General features: G+C 38.0%; 1 protein-coding gene across 4 annotated transcripts; it reads right to left on the bottom strand.

Annotated features, from left to right (window-relative positions):
- Positions 1–3,151: 3,151 nt before the first annotated feature.
- On the bottom strand, positions 3,152–12,021 carry naa10 (N-alpha-acetyltransferase 10, NatA catalytic subuni). Of its 4 annotated transcripts, none has more exons than XM_028813425.2 (9): positions 11,862–12,021; positions 11,361–11,459; positions 11,211–11,269; positions 11,076–11,121; positions 10,273–10,388; positions 9,829–9,873; positions 5,654–5,738; positions 3,480–3,683; positions 3,152–3,338 (listed from the first exon to the last, which is right to left on the bottom strand). In XM_028813425.2, the coding sequence occupies exons 1-9, from the start codon at positions 11,880–11,882 to the stop codon at positions 3,297–3,299; spliced, it is 717 nt and encodes a 238-aa protein (XP_028669258.1). In that variant the 5' UTR covers positions 11,883–12,021; the 3' UTR covers positions 3,152–3,296. The 4 variants fall into 4 exon arrangements, with proteins under 4 accessions (XP_028669258.1, XP_028669257.1, XP_028669256.1 ...); XM_028813424.2 differs by having other exon boundaries at positions 3,471–3,683; XM_028813423.2 differs by having other exon boundaries at positions 3,152–3,674.
- Between the last annotated feature and the right edge of the window lie 5,481 nt (positions 12,022–17,502).

The raw sequence follows: 17,502 nt of genomic DNA on the forward strand, positions 1-17,502 counted from the left end.
GCACTAAAGCAGCTGAAACTGATTAACAAGCCCCTCTGCTACTTCACTGACCAGATCAATAACCCAGAAGTTTCATTGACTTGATACTATACTCTCATTCAAAAGGGTTCCTTTAATTTTTTTGAGCAGTAATGTATATCTATATCCTATATAAAACTACATTGATGTAAACCAGTTTTTCAGTATAAACCTATGACAAACAAGAAAAAAAATGCCTTACCAGAAATATCATTGCCAAAATAAATTCCCAGCTGTTCAGATTGAATTATTTAATTGTGTAAGACTTGACAGACTCAGTGTAGTGTGTGGTAAAGTGACCAATAAAGTGGAGTCATTTACAGCTTGTACAGGATATGTCAGGGCCATAAACATGCTGTGCTCTTAATATGCTGTTTGCTTGCGTAGTCATATAGGTTGATGCCCAGCTGAAATATCTGCTATCTTTATCTTAACAGTCGTGATGCTGAAGCACATCAGTGCCTGCTATACAGTTGGACTCCTGGCCTCCTCCAATCTCAGGGACACTAAAGACAGGCTGATGTGTTTAGCAGACCACTAGGACCTGATGGAGTCAAATGGAGGCTAAATGAGATATGAACAAACATCTGTCATGTTTTAATCTCTAAATGTAACTTTTGCATAAGTAATACAGTATGTATTATAATAAACATATATTTGATGATCTTAAAGAGATATTTAAAATCCCAAAAGTAATAAAGATCCAATTAAGTCAAATAATTGAATACCCTGATTAACAGGTGCACAGTCACAAAAACTGTGAAATTATTACTCTTTTTAAGGCATAATATTTACTATGTTAAATGATCTGTGAAGAGCAAACTTCATTATAAAAATAATGATTGAAAGGGGATTATTAGCACTATGATAACTGTGTTTCTTACATTTAACATTGATAACATGTAGAGACAACCAAAGGATTCTTTAAAGTCACACTTTTATTGCCAGCTTTCTTAATGTTGTCTGTTCCCTGATACATGAAAGTGAGAGTATCAAGTATGTGATTTGTAATATTCTGTAATCATAATACAGCTAAAAAAAAACTTGAATACAAGATCCACAGGCAAGAAACTCACTAGAGCGGTTAGTATGTTGAGAACAGACATGAATACCAGAGAATATTTGACACACATCAGCAAACAAAGAACAGAGGCTGATCTGCAGGCAGAAGGGGCTACAATGGAATATTAGGAATACATAAATAAATAAACATTGATAAATGGTAATGAAAGTAATAAAACATTTTAGGGTTGTATATTATAGAAGTAAAGATTAAACTCTTGACAGTTTATTCAAAGTTTAAAATTGCAATACGTTTATAGACGGTCTTTAAGGTGACTTGTTAAATGTAAGTGACGATTTCATTTGGACATTCGAGTAAACAACAACAAACATTTGTTTTAATCTGACTGACTCAACCAAGTATAACCCACACTTAAGTCTACGTCAGTCCATTAAAATTAGACGGACACAAATTTGTATTCATATGTTCGTTTAAATTTTCTTCAGACGTTGTTTAGTAGCGATAAATATCTCCTATCCAAACTTTTATGATTATTTTTTCAGAACCGCTAATCATAAATGATGGTGGTAAAAATACACTGCAGTCTTAATGCACTCGACAGAATGCTATAGTGTAAGATAGTGGCACTAGTAGACTATTGTCGCAGATGTATTTTACGAATATACACTCCGTCTCTTATAGTCACTCCGGTCTGCAGCAATTATCTACTTAAAAGATTACACATTAGTTGAATAATTTCTGAAGCATAATTGTCTCCTGGTTACTCGTTTCCCAATTACATAAATAATATTGCAACAGAAGAGTTGATGCGCGTTATTCATTATGCACCCAGCTTTTCCTAATAATCAAACTAATCTAATGGTCACTAGAGCGTATTAAATGCCAAAGAGGCTGGACAATATTTGTAATGAATGCCTCATCACCTTACAAACAACCCAGTGGAGTACAAGCTAACTATATAAAACATATTGTGATGGATCTCGTTTCAGATCTGGAGGAAACCCAAAAAGTCCAACATTCTCGTGTGTGTTTGGGGATTGTTCATTCATTTTCCACTGGTTATCCGAAGCCGGGTCTCGGGGGCAACACTCTTAATAGTGAACTCCATATGCCCCTTTCCCCAGCCTCACTTGCAAACTCTCAAGGTGTTCCATTGCCATCTGAGATATATAATCCTCCCAGCCAGCCCTGGGTCTTTCCTGGGGTTTCCTCCCAGATGGTAAAACTTCCAAACATCCAACAGGAGGCATGTGAAGGGTCACCTACTCTACTTCAAGCCTCTCCCGGATATCTGTGCTGCAGCCACTCACATCGGTCGCTTTTACCAGTGATCTCTTTCTTTCGATCATTACCATAAGCGGATGGAGGTACGCAGATTGATTGGTAAATCGAAAGCATCACCTTCTGACTGCACTCCTTCTTTCAGCACTACAGATCGACATAGTGGCCACATAACTGCACCCACCACCCCAAACCATCTGTCCGGATTGTTGTTTATTTATATTTTTCTTGAGCTTCTGTAACTAAGCATTTCGCTTTAACTTGCACTACATGTGTAACTATATGTGACAAATCTCATTTGATATGATAGCTCCACTACACTCCATAGGAATTTAACATTGAAGAAACTGGCAGCATCTTTCAATGCGTACTTTTCTTACCTGCAGCCAAAAGATTTCTTAACTAAGGACCCAGTATCCAAGGGTTCACTTGCTACCTTACTGTGACCACTCTTTCCAAAGTGTCTCGGTCTGGTTGGGCAGCATCACACTGCGATTGGCATGTTCACATCTACTTAAACCAACCTGACTACAGAGACAATCGGACCAAAGTTAAAAAAAAAAACAAAAACAAAAAAAACAAACAAATGAACTAGATGTGAAAACGCCATTAATGTCTTTGTTAAACCTTTTATATTCCAGCAAATTTATGTAGAATAGCTGACTCAAGTCAAACACGAAAAGGGAAGTCAAAGTGTTAGGATCTCACTTTTTAATTTTCTTCCAGAATCTGTGTAGACTGTTTTTGTCTTCTTTGGTTGGTTGCCAAATGGTTAATATATAAAACAACTCTAAAATGAGTGCAACACAAACTACTGTAAAACCTGAATGATTTTAACAGAATTTATTTGTAAAAGCAGGTGAGTGACGTGGCTACTTTCCACCAAAACTCCATGATAATATGCTGATGAGAACAAGACACCCTTACAGGTACACATTCATTAAAGTCTGTTGGTAGATCTGTGGTCTTTTTCTCATCTGCAGACGTTTTTTCCCTTAATTGTTATACCAGCAACCTGTAGATGGATGTTATTTAAAAAAAAAAAAAAAAAAAAAAAAAAACTAATTGGTATGTTAAGTCCTTATGGGGCTGAATCTGAAGCTTCGGAGCTGTCTTTAACATCTGTGCTCTCTGTTGCTTCACTCACTTCACTCACATCTTTGCTGTCTCCACCGCTGTCATCAGGACCATCTCCTTTTCCTGGATGTGGTGTAACCACCGGAGCGTTAGCTATACCTGCACATTTCTCATCTCGACAGCAGTCTCCAATATGGTTGATTCGATGCCCTTCATTACGACTGCCAACTGCAGTTAAAATGCCAGATTTGTTACGCTCTCGTGCATCCTGGTGCTTACGCAGCTAAGCAAGAGGTGAAGAGAGGAGGGGGGTGATTTAGGAGAATATCAAGATGGAGAATATGAAGGAGGGGGGGGCCAGGATGGAAAGTAAAAAGACATTAAAATTTTCATTAGCATTTTAATAACACATACTTATAGTTAGGTCCATAAGAATTTGGACAGAGCTAAAAATAAGTTCATAATAATTTTTCCAAAAAATTTTGGAGTTGAAGGTATAATGAGTGAGGGCTAAATCTGCAGACTGCCAGCTTATATACAGAGTGTATTTACTTTCAATTGGGTGAATGGTTTAGAAAGTATGGCTTTTTTATATGTTGTCCCTTCCTTATCAAGTGACCAAAAGTAAGTGGATGGTTGACTGACAAGCCGTTTCAAAGCCAGATGTGGGTCGATCCCTCATTATTTCATTAACAGTTTAATTAGGGAAAAGTTGATTCCAAGAATGGAATTTGCATTCAGAAGCTGTTGCTGTGAACTCTCAACTAGAGGTTCAAAGTGATGTCAAAGCAAGTAAAGCAGGCTATCATTAGGCTGAGAAAACACAACACACCCTTCAGAGTGGAAGCAGAAACATTAGGAGTGGCCAAATCAACAATTTGGTACACTCTTAAAAGAGAAAAAATGCACTGGCAAGGTAAGCAACACCAAAAGGCCCCAACAACCACAGAAAACTGTGCTAGATGATCACAGAATTCTTCACTTGATGAAGATAAACCCCTTCACAACCAAGCCAAGAACACTCTCCAGGAGGCAGGCATATAATTGTTAAAGTCTAAATATCACTTAAGTAAATACAGAAGATTTACAAAGCCCAGATTAGACTTTGATAGAAAACATCTAAGTAAGCCTGCCCAGTTTTTTCACAAAGAGTAGGGTGTTTCCCAATGTACTTGCTAAATTGCCCATCATGGCCTGGTCATTTTGGCACCCTAATCACTCACCACTTAACTAATGTGTGGGGGGTGTACAGGAAACAAAACGGCCTGCTACTGCATCATTCAGGTGGATACTGCACATTGGTGGTGGCTAAAATGGCTCCCTCTTCTCAATGTAAAGCACTTGGGAGTGTCTTAAAAAAGTGCTACATAAATACAATGTCTTTGCATTCCTCAGTTCTGGAATAATATTCTTTGGACAGATGAGACTAAGGTCAGCATATACTACAATGATGGGAATAGGAGATTACAGAGAAGATAAAGAACAGCTCATGATCCAAAACATTGGTGAAACATGGTGGAAAAGTGTTAAGGCATGGGAATGTATGGCTTCCAACAGAACTGGGTCACAAGTATTTATTGATGGTATGGCTGGGGATAGAAGCAGCAGGATGAATTCTTAAGTGTATATGACTATACTATCATCTCAGATTATTGAATGGTGCTTCACGGTGCAGATTGACAATGACCCAAAACATACTGCAAAAGCAACCCAAGTGCTCTTCAAGGCAAAGAAGTGCAATATTCCTCAATGGCCAATTTAGTACTCTGACCTCAACACAACACAACATGTATTTCATTTTCTGAAGATAAACCTGAAGGCAGAAAGACCAACAAAAAGGGCAGCAAATGAAAACAGCTGGAGGAAAGGCCTGACAATGCATCACCAGGGAGTAAGCCAAGCAATTAGTGATGTCCATGGGTTCCAGATTTAAGGTAGTCACAGACTGAAAAGGATTTTTAATCAAGAATTGAAAATGATTATATTTTATGTGCAGTGAACTGTCATTCATAAATGGCTCATATGATATTTTCTTGTTAAACCCCTTGATTTAAAGCTAAAAGTCTACAAATTCAGCCACATCTTTATTACTTTATTTCAATTTCATCATGGTCGTATGAACAGGCAAAACTGTAAAAATTGTGTCACTGTCTAAATACCTATGGACCCAATCATATACTCATTAAACCAAAACAAAGGAAAAGGCTACTCCACTGTTCAGCTGTATTCAAGAATATGGTGTCAGTTACATACCTCGTCAGCCATTTGAGCCAGGTCCCTCTTCATGGCATATGCATCCTCCCCATCTGCATAGTACTTTGGCTCCACCTCACTAATCCTGTATTTAAAAAAGATCCAAAAAAGATTTGAGGTGATATAAAAATAGATTATTTTCCCTTAACTAAACATTCTTAAAACACCCAAACTGTACCACTGTCAGTTTGTGTAACTGCAGATTAATGTGAAAACTCATTTAATGTGAGTAGCGACATCCTTTACATATTTTACAACTCTGTGATGGCCAGTGTGATTTTCTATGCAGTGGTTTTTTGGGGTGGTATCGTCACTTCAAGAGAAGCTAACCAAATTAATAAACTAATTAAAAAGGGCAGACTCAATTGTGGGATGCACTTTCAACTCCCTGAAGGTACAAGCGAATGAAAGGGTGTAAGGGCGGTGGGTATTAATGAAATGACAAGCAATGTCTTTATTTGTAGGCCATAAAAGTGTTTTGATTAAGCATTTTAGATGAACATTTTTAAGTCAACATTTTGGAAATGTTGATTTTCATGGTCAAACAGTGTGCACAGCTTCATTTTACAAGCAGAGAGTAAGGGTATGGGAGATGCAACTTTTGTCACGAATGCAGTCCCCAAGCTGAGTGCCTGCGCCTCAGTTCTGTTTGCATGCAACTGTGCATTTGCTGTCATGGGATGCATGCTTATGCCTCTTTGGTGCCCATGAAAAGGACTCAAACCTGAAATTTGAGGGCAGTGTGTGCAAAACACCAAAATAACAGATCACATTGTATGTGTCATGGCATAAGCTCTCGATTAAGTCCAAGATCAAGCTTCAAAGGCCAAGCGTTCGTGGGTCTTTGTGTGACAGAAAGAAAACCCTTACAATTTTTTGTATATATACACTCACTGGCCACTTTATTAGGTACATTTTCTGCTTGTTAACATAAATATCTAATCAGCCAATCACATGGCAGCAACTCAATGCATTTAGGCATGTAGACATTGTCAGGACAATCTGCTGAAGTTCAAACCAAGCATCAGAATAAGGAAGAAGGGTGATTTAAGTAACTTTGAACGTGACATGGTTGTTCGTGCCAGATGGGCCGATCTGAGTATTTCAGAAACCGTTGATCTGATCGTTGACTGTGATTTTCACACAAAACAATCTCTAGGGCAGGGGTGGCAAACTCCAGGCCTGGAGTGCCGCAATGGCTACAGGTTTTCATTCTAGCCCTTTTCCTAATCAGTGACCAGATTTCACTGATAATTAACTTTTTCCCCCATCACTTTAATAGCCTTGTTAGAAGAGTTCAGCCCTCTGAATTGATTCCTTTCTTCATTAAATGACAGCCAAGCAGAAATGAGATGTGAAACAAGGTAACAGATGACTAGCTAAACTGGGGCTTCAAACTCCAACCAAATTCACTCCAATCCCTTTCTTAACGAGAAGCCAATTCTTGCTGTTAATTAAACCCGTTATTTAATTCCATGGCTTGTTGCTGCTCTCATTCTCACAGCACACATTTCAAAACTGTTCTTTCTTAGAGTACCATCAAAATGTTTTGGTGACCTGCGAGATCAACCTTACCAAGACCATCACCTCTCTTTAATTTCAGATATTGTGTAATGGGCACAAGGGAGCTGGTAATGTGGTGGCTTGTTTTGTGTCTCATTATTGTTTGGCTGCTAATTAAAGAAAAAGAAACAACTATGGGGCCTGAGTCAAGTTAATTAAAAGAAGTAATCAGCAGCAAAAACTGGTCACTAATTAAGAAGATGGTAAGAATGAAAACCTGCAGCCACTGCGACACTCTAGGCCTGGAGTTCGCCACCCCTGCTCTAGGATGTACAGAGAATGGTCTGAAAAAGGGAAACTATCCAGTTAGTAACAGTTGTCTGGGTGAAAATGCCTTATTGATGCCAGAGGTCAGAGGAGAATGGCCACACAGGTTGAGCTGATAGAAACACAACAGTAACTCAAATAACTACTCTTTACAACTGAAGTATGCAGAAGAGAATTTCTTTACGCACAACACATTGAACATTGAAGCAAATGGGCTACAGTAGCAGGGTGCCACACCAGATGCCACTCCTGTCAGGTACGAACAGGAAACTAAGGCTGAAATTCGCACCAGCTCACCAAAATTAGAAAACAGCCTGGTCTCAATCAAATGGTAGGGTAAGAATTTGGCATCAACAACATGAAAGCATGGATCCAGCCTGCTTTGTATCAAAGGTTCAGACTGGTGATGGTGGTGTAATGGTGTGTTGGATATTTTTTTAGCACACTTTTGGCCCCTTAGTACCAATTGTGCATCCTTTAAATGACACAGCCTACCAGAATGTTGTTGCTGACTATATCTGTTCATTTATGACCACAGGGTACCCATCTTATGATGGCTAATTCCAGCAGGATAGCATGCTATGTTTCAAAGCTCAAATCATCTCAAACTGGTTTCTTGAACAGGGCAATGAGTTCACTGTACTCAGATGGCCTCCACAGTCACCAGATCTCAATCCAAAAGAGAACCTTTGGAATGCGATAGAATGGGTGACGTCATGAATGTGCAGCTGATAAATCTGCTGCAGGATGCTATCATGTCAATATGGACCAAAATTCCTGAGGAATGTTTGCAACACCTAGTTGAATCTATGCCATAAAGAACTACAGGAATTCTGAAGGCAAACAGGGGTCTAACCCGGTACTAGCTAGGTGTACCTAATAAAATTGCCGGCGAGCATATATAAATATATATTATGATAAGGATTACCACATAGTCAATCAAAACTGTACAGTGCTACATTTATGCTCAATGAAAGAGAGCTTAACTCTTTTAGGGCGGATGTCGACTTTTGTCGACAGGAGGGGTTGAGGGCGAATGTCGACAAAAGTTCACATCCAGGGATAGAGGGCGACAATCAGCTGTTAATGGCGACAAAACTCACTGTCACGTCGCAGGCATTCCCTCTGTGCTTGGAGGAATGCTAGACTCGTTGACTCAGCAACTAATCCTTGAGTGTGCGTGAGTTGCGAAATGTAAACAATGGCAAGATGGCATCGACATGTCACAAGGGAGCGAAGCGAGTGCAGAAAAGAAAACACTCGGCAGACAATGTTTTGCGCATTATCGCGGAGTCGGACTCTGATTTTTCAGAATCGGATTTTATTGACAGTGATCAGGAGATCGAACAAGAGAGTGAGAAGCTGGCATCAGCTGATCGGACACCAGCCGATGCCGCGCCAGCTGGTCCGCTGCCAGCTGAACGCATTCGCGCAGCCGATGCATCTACGGCAAGGTTCGCGTGGGAGGAATACACAGACATTGATCCGTGGGCTACCGGACTTCACAAGACGGCATGGCTTGCTGTTGGACACGACAGATCACCAGCTGCTGAACTACTTCAGGCTGCTCTCTCCTGATGCTGCTTTTCAGCTACTGTCAGATGAGACAAACAGGTAGGCAGATAAATTTTTTGAATCGCAAGCTGTGCTTGCATCGCATTCTCATTTTTCAAAGTGGAAACCCACAACAAAAGACGAGATGAAGCGTGCTGTGGCATTACAAATAGAGATGGGACAGAACTGGTGATATAACTTCAGAGAGCATTGGTCCAAACGTGCTTTGTCCCCTGGTGGCTTTGGACAGGTTATGCAGCGTGATGATAGGTACGTGATGCTGCAAAGTTTTATTCAGAAAACTTGGTGGCAGTGGCATGGCACGATGGCAAACGGGTGACTTGTCTCTCTACAGTACACACTAACAATATATGTGAGAAAGTGCAGCAACAGACAATTGAAAAGTAGGCACCAAAGCAACACATATTGTAAGGAGTGCAATGTGGCAATGACTGAAATTGGCTGCTTTGAGCGAGATCAGGCTTTGCAGGACTTTGCTGTGTAAAATGTATGTGATGTGTATGTGAAATCATAGAGTATGCTGGCTCATACAACATGCAAGACAGTAACATTTGTCAAAAGTAAATATTTTTTGTTGATTTCAATTGCGTTGTGTTCTTTTTTTAAAAAAAGTTAGTTTTTGGAAAAATATTCAGCCCTGGGAGAAAAGAAACAAAAAAAAAAATTAGCCCTAAAAGAGTTAAACATGTATCCTTGTTCCTGCAGATACAGTGCTATTCTTTTATCGTTCTTATGAAACATGCGAGAGAAAGTTAAATTGATATACATACTGGAAGTTCAAGGTATTTGAATACAGATGCAGGGCTGCCCGATTACTGAAAGGAAGAAAACCACAGAGTTAAATATTTTGTGTTATAAAGGAAACAAAAATGTGTTAATTACACAATATAACATTTACATTCACATACAAAGCATGAAGTACAACTGTATAACAATATTTCACAGAAAGCAAATTCAGTGCTGCTCTTATAAACGCCTCCAGATGGAAAACCTTAATCTGCATATTAAATAAGCAGCTAGACCTTAAAAAACACATTTTTGCTGTAAATGTTATTTAAAATGTACACTTTTTTCTACACAATACACTTTATTTTCTTGCATTGTGCAATATAAGCTAAAACATAGTGTTAGAAATTTTCAAATACTTTCAATGTGTTTCATACAAAAGTATATAGAGTTGCCAGAGTTACTTGCACTGCACAAACCCGCCTCACCTTTTACGCACATGTAGGGAGACATATTTTGCATTGAAATTCTCTATCATGGCTCGTGATGCCTGATCCATGAGCTTTTGCGCCAGACCAAGACGCCTGTGTGATCTCTTCACAGCCTGAAAGTAAAAGTAATAGAAAAATCTGATAAATACAGCAAGCCATTTTGAAGCACACCTTCACAACTGTGTCCATCTTCAAAATGGATTCCTTTGGCATAACCTTTTTGTATAATGAAATAGCCAGGGAAAAAAAAGGAAGTACAGTGAAGAACAGAGTTCACATTTAAATTATAATTTCATTAGTTTGTACCATTTAATGTCCCATGTTTGCCTCTGCAATGAATATAACCCTTGAAATTGACACTGCATTATAATGATTAAAAAGGGGAGCCATTTTCCAGCACTGAATTGGAATTTCTCATTCGCTATATACTCAATCTACTCTAACTACCGCTTCTCAATCCAGACAAGCAGCAATTCCACTTCCTTGCTCCTTTTACAAACTGTTCAGCCTGGAATAGGAATTATTTTGGCCACTAGTACTTGCAATCATTTTTCATTCACTACCCAGGGCTTGGGTCCAACGGTGTATATTAAAACTGAATGGTTAATGAAAATCTTCTCCTAAGGATTCGGATAGAATAGTTTCTTTCTCATAAATTAAATCTTGCTCAATGAAACCATCTTCATCTATACTCCACGCCTTCTCAGTCTTAAAAAAATGGATATACTCAACACATACATATTTTACTAAAACAAAATATTAACACTGTTTATAACCGGAGAGACTTATGCTTTACTTACCAAGGAAGTGATGTGTCCATGTGGGACATCATCTGGATCTTCCTCCCTGTCCAAAAAACATAGGCAAACATTATGTGAGACATTAGGACCATACCCACCTCAAAAAATAACAGATTATAAACTGAGGGTGCTTACATTTTTGCTAAAACATAACCAACAATTTTCCCATTTTCATCTTCTGCAATATATGAAAGCTGCCAATAGGAAGGGAAGAGAGAAATGGCAAAACATATTATTTGTACAGTCAAATTACTAAACACTGAAATAAAGTCGATTGCACAGTACCTGGGGCCAAGATAACCCATGATAGAAGTAATACTTCATCTGATAGTTCTCTGGCAAGCACAGCAGGTTACAGTGTTGCATATTCATCAGATCTTCTGGCTAGAAGGTAAATGTCAAATAATTATAAACATACAAAACAGCCAGCACTGGAGTTTTTCAAAGAAATGCATCTGCTCTGTCCACACACATTTTTAAAACTTTCAAGATACTATAAAGACACAACAGGGGGCGTCGGTTATGTCAAATCCCTTCCCCCATTTTCAGTTAGCACATTGCTTACGTACGGTATTAAGAACGGACAATAAACTTTCGTCAAACACACAAGTGTATTAAACTTCCTATATAAATACATAATGAAGGTGCACTGTATTATACAGAAATACCGACGTAAAAGATTTTTATTTAAAGCGAGCGGAAGCCGATGAACCGGCAACCGGCACATTGGTCCATTTACAATCTCAAAAAATATAAACTGAATAATCTAACCAACATAAACCTTACCCTCGCGTTGCGAATATTCATGACTGATGTTTGATATTCAAGTTTAAATTTCCTTTAACGTTTAATTCAAATAATTACACTTTACTGCTATGAGACTCACGCCTGCTCGGACCATGAGGAAATTTGCTATCAGCAGCTGATTCTGACTACAAAGGCCCACCCCCTTTGAGCATCCAATCGGAAATCAGAATTATGATTGGCACTCCAGATTTTCCAATTGAAAAGCAGAAGTGCATGAGAGTGACACGTATTTCAGGCAATAATTGAAGAGTGGGGGTTTGACGAAGTCATTAAGGGTGGTTGCAGCAGCAAACTAATTTTCTTTAGAAACCGTAGAGTTTGTGTTTAAGGTAGATCTGTCTGGAGTGCAGCTGATGAACTGTTATTAGTACGTATTTGTATACAGTACATAAGTATTTTTTTTAACTGTATATACTCTAGTACTGGTTAAGTTTCAATGTACGTAAAAACCAGAGTGCCACTGAGGTGCCGAGTTTTGTGCTGCTAACCTACAAGATCAGCGACCTGGCTGCTTCGGGTTGGATGTTTGCCTTAGTTGGTTCGTTCATTTTTTATATGCCTATCGTTGGTGTTTCCGTAAAGAATGTCAGCTGTGCCCCGTAGCTTTTATATCTTTTATTAAATGGTAAATTGCAGTTGTCATGTTTTTGTGCAAGTCATGACATTTATTATATGTGTGTTGAGCACATTGTTGAGACTCTTGAGCACAAGACACCAAGCAGTTTTATTACTGAAAACGCAACACAGTGATTAATGCACAGATTATCATACAAAACGTTGAAAAGGTAAATGGCATGCAGGAGACAATATCACTCGTGACAATACTACTGAAACTGCTTCTATAGTAAATTACTATAGAAGCTATTACTATTAGTAATAGTCACTTGTTTCTCTGTCCAAATCTTGACCAGTCCTGATGGGAATGTTTTCAAGAAACTGGCCGATGCAAATCAGAGACTATTTTGTTTGTAATGTAGTAAAGTATTATTTTCCTGAGTGCTACCTTTAAATACTTTACAACGTTGGGTTGGTTGATTTTATTTAATATTTGCTTTTGGGCAAAATAGAGTTACAAGTGCACTAGGCCACACAAAACCAAAGCTGGCCCTTATAATGGAATTCAATACAATGTGAAAGCCTTAGTCCATAAATTCCACTGAATAAGCAAATATGAAAGAAGGTGACTGAAGTGTACTTGCTGCACAATGTAAAACCTTGCAATGATAAAATACTAAAGTGAACATAAATAGCACGATTGGTATAGCACAAATTGCTGGCATGTCCTGTGTGGGTAAGTACATTGCTCATGTTTGATGTAATTCCTAAACAATCTAAGACCTACTTTTAATATTTTTGCATATGATAAAAAAAAAAAATCTGGGCCCAGGCCATCAGCCTTGTTCTGTTTCCTGACAATTTGTACTTTTAGGGCCTGGGTAAAGTGAAAAACTGAATCACAAAATCTACAAATGGCAGTTGGTAACCAGTAAAACATAGACAGTAGAGTTCACTGGTTGTTTGGCACATTTTTGTGTGTTTCTGGAAGTTAGAGCTGCTACCTCACAGCTTCAGTGTTCTGGTGTAATGAAACTTGGAATGTTTCAGTAAAAGATCAGAATAAACAGTTCTATAAATTTGAGTAGCAGAGATTTAAGGGGTGTTGCAGTAGAAGTAAGACAGGTCCAGCCATCCATTTTCTAAAGCCACTTACCTAGAGTAGAGTTGTGAGTCGAGCCAGAGCCTGTCTCTAGCAAGCATTGGCCAAAAGGTAGGAACAGTCTCTAGACAGGTCGCCAGTTTATCACAGGAAGAACAAACACACTAGGGTCAATTTAGCATTGTTAATCCACCTATTGTGCATGGTCTTTGGACTATTGGAGTAAAACATAGTGGATGCTGGGAGAGCATGTAGAGAGCACCAGGGCTATGAAACTTGGTGTCCTTGTTGTGAGGCAGCACTGCACTGTGCTGCCCATATAACCTTGGGTAGAAACACTAAATCATAAAGATCAAAGGTGCTAATGAATTCATGGTCAACAACCAAACTGGACTTGATACCAGAAATGTTAATGCTTGGAGACTTCTCAAAGATTTTTTACTTTCAATTTAAAATTATAAGGAATTTCAATTAAATCTTTGCTTTATGCCCAACAATGTTCAGGTGCACTTCTTGCCACACATCCCTCATTTATAACATGATTGTTAGGTGGTCCAGTGACACCAATCTCCAAAATGGTGGCATCCATGATAAACGATGACTCAAAACAGTGTTTCCCAGTGGGAAATACACACACACAAAATGGCTACATTGTGATTTTATTGAAATAATCAAACAAAATCAGAATTATTTACATAATCCTGACGTCTATCTTTAAATCCCAGCTTAGGCTCAGTCTATGTGCAATTTGTGCATTCTAAATATATTTGAGTTTTCCTATGGGCAGTTAGGTTTTCTTCCCACATTGCAGAGTCACAAATTTTAGGATAATTAGTAACTCTAAACTGGCCAAGTTTGAGTGAGTTGGAGGGCTGCATAAAATTGCCTTGCTATGGGCTGGCACCTTGCCCAGGGTTAATTTCTGCCTAGTGCTGCTGGGATAGGCAGCAGCTTCCTGTGACCCAGAATTCAATTAGTGGATTAGAAAATGGGTGGATAGATGTTACACTAGCAATTTGAGGGTGTTTATAAATCTTACTTCATTGCTTTAAATGAGATTGTAGCAGTAAATATCCTTAGGATGTCTAAGATTTTGAAAGAACCTATAGCAGTGTTTTATTCTCTATAAATCATCCTGCAAGATTCTGAAACACAGATAAGCATTGTTTATTATAGTTATACTGAAATATATATTTTCAGTTTTAAAGATAGAATATTGTTCATCTTAGTCTTGTACTAACAAACCAATCTGTCTCACCAAGAAGTCAAGCTGTAAAATTGTAACAATAATGCTGAACAAGCAAAAAGATGTTTTTTGTTCTCTTGAATCTGCAACAAAGATTTCACATTCTACTGTTTGTGTTTGCATGTGTTAATTAGTGCCTCTTCAATTACAAATAATTGTATAAAGAAATAGTCAAGCTTATCTAAAATTCAGAATAACTGGTATGAATATGTAGAAAATAAATAATAAAATTAAATGAAGACTTTTTGATTTTGATTCTGTGTTTGGACTTGCATCGTGACAACGCAACGTATAACTGCCCATGAGTGAAGTTTGTTTCTTTCTCTCTAATAAATAAACCAACATTTTTCGAATGTTTGTCTCTGTGATTTGTTAATTGTCTTTGCAAAAGCTATTCTAACTGGAAACTGTTAATGTTTTAATACGAATGGCATATCAAGTCTCCTTTAGTGTCTAATGTTATCCGTGGGAGACGTATTACATTATCTTTCTTGGATACTGTACATCCTTCTTTCAACAGTAATTTGGTGGTGGAAGACCGGATGGTGTTAATAGTTGTAGATATTCTTCAGGATATTGTAAGTTGATGTTTTCATCTTCTGGACGATCACCACTAACTATTTCAGCATAGTCTATTGATAAGCATTTAACCAATTTGCCGTGTAACCAATTGACAAATTTCAACTCGGTGCTAGGATTGCCTGCATACTAATTTCTTCTGTTGATAACCCTTTGGGATGAAATTCTTCATTAAGATTTGGCCATAATAAGTCTTCTTTTATTGGGAACTTAAAGTGAGGAAAACGTAAAAACTTATAAGAGCTAAGAGAGCAGGAACTGTGTCTGTCTCATTCACACGAATGAGAGGTGAGAGGGCTATGTGTGTGGTTGAATATGGTTGAGAGCAGGGCGTGACTTGAAAAAAATCTCATGGTCAAAGTCTCGTCTCGCGGGACTTGAAATAATCTCTTTGAAAAAGTCTCGTCTCAGGAATTCCTTTTAAAATAGAGAGATATAAAAGAAAGAACACCGGAGCCAGGAATGAGACCCTGACTATACTATATCAGGTACCATCTTCCTGTCACCTACAGGCTGATGGACTCAGTAAAGGATTTGATCTAACCATAAATCTGATGTTACATGGATCTAGGGGATTGGGAGCCAGTTCTTTTTCTGGTATCTGCTTTTTGTGCGCCACTACCACAAGACCCTATAAAGATTTTTTTTCCTTTCAAATTGCTGTATTCGAAGCAACTATGAGGAATCCTAAATGTTGCTTTAAAAGGACAAGAGGGGCAAATCATTAATCCAGGCATAAATTTACAACCATGGAACAAGGGATATTCAAGAGGCAGCACCAATCAGAGTGCACAATTCACATTTAATGGTAAATGTCCCGGCATTACTGAGCGTACATATTATGAGGAGATATTGGCAGAAATAAAGAAAAATATGTTAATAGTTATTTCTGTGTAGAGGTATAATAATTTGTAATTACTAAAAATTTATGTTGCACAGAATCAGTAGGAAAATATTTGCTAAATGGCAAGCAGTTATTTTCTTTTTTATCATGTATTAACCGTTTGTTAAACAGTTAAGAACTAACATTCTTTAAAGTGGACTATTTAGCATTTCCATACTAGGAATGTTTGCCTAAGTATTATGAATTATTTATTATGAAATTATCCATATTACTTTCATGCTGCTATGTTTATATAATGCTTTACTTTAAGTTCATTGATATTACTTATTGCTTTAACTTTCCTACTGCCGACAAATTAGTAATTAGACTCATTTGTGAATAATACTGACATTTAGTGGGATTTATGCGTAAGTTATTAATTGTTGTTTTGTATCCTTTTCTTTATTGTAGACTATATAAACACACACAATTACAGTATACTGTATTTTTATGCCATCCAATACAGCATCCATAATTTCCTTTTGAGCATCAGTGTGGAATACTCTAAATCTTTTACCAGTGTTCTTAAAGACTCTCCAGACTAAACACGGCATGTCCTGAACTCCTCATAGATACTAAGTTCTCCTTTGCCACAATGGAGGAAATCCGTAGTCAAACCAATTGCATTCATGGCTTTATGACCCAATGAACAGCCATCTGTGTGTTTCAGATTGTGAAATGGTGCACCCAGCTTATTTGCAGACTTCTTTTAAAACAACACAGAGGAATGGCCTGGTAGGTTAAAGAAGCCAAAAGAACAAGTCTGTCATTAAAAAAGAAACTCTGCTCACAAGGGTCCCAATTTCAAAATAAATGTTGGACTCACATTGAAACAAGCCTGTTGATATCCTTATCAGAAGTTGTAAAGAATGTTGTGGATGTAAAACCCAGGAGACTTGACTGTCGCTACATGTAATATTATCACAGACTCAGAGGGTACTGATCAAGAAATATCTTGCCGAATCTTACAATCAAAGCAGGCTGAAGTGGAACTGGAAATGTAAAGACATTTTAAAATTAGGAGTAATCAAGGAAGGCCCCAGTCTACAAACAGCCCCATAGTGCTTGTGCCTAAAGATGATTACACTTGGCATTTCCACCATAGCTAAGCCTGACTTCTTAATATTGTGCTTACCCTTTGTCTTGAGTTGATCAGCTTATAGTGTCTTGATGTCATCCATTTTTAAACAACTACTGACGTATTCAGAGGTGTCCAGACAGACACCGTTCAAAGAAACTATAATGAAAAAAGCAG

The sequence above is a fragment of the Erpetoichthys calabaricus genome, chromosome 11, assembly GCF_900747795.2.
Source record: "Erpetoichthys calabaricus chromosome 11, fErpCal1.3, whole genome shotgun sequence".
Lineage (NCBI taxonomy): Eukaryota > Metazoa > Chordata > Cladistia > Polypteriformes > Polypteridae > Erpetoichthys > Erpetoichthys calabaricus.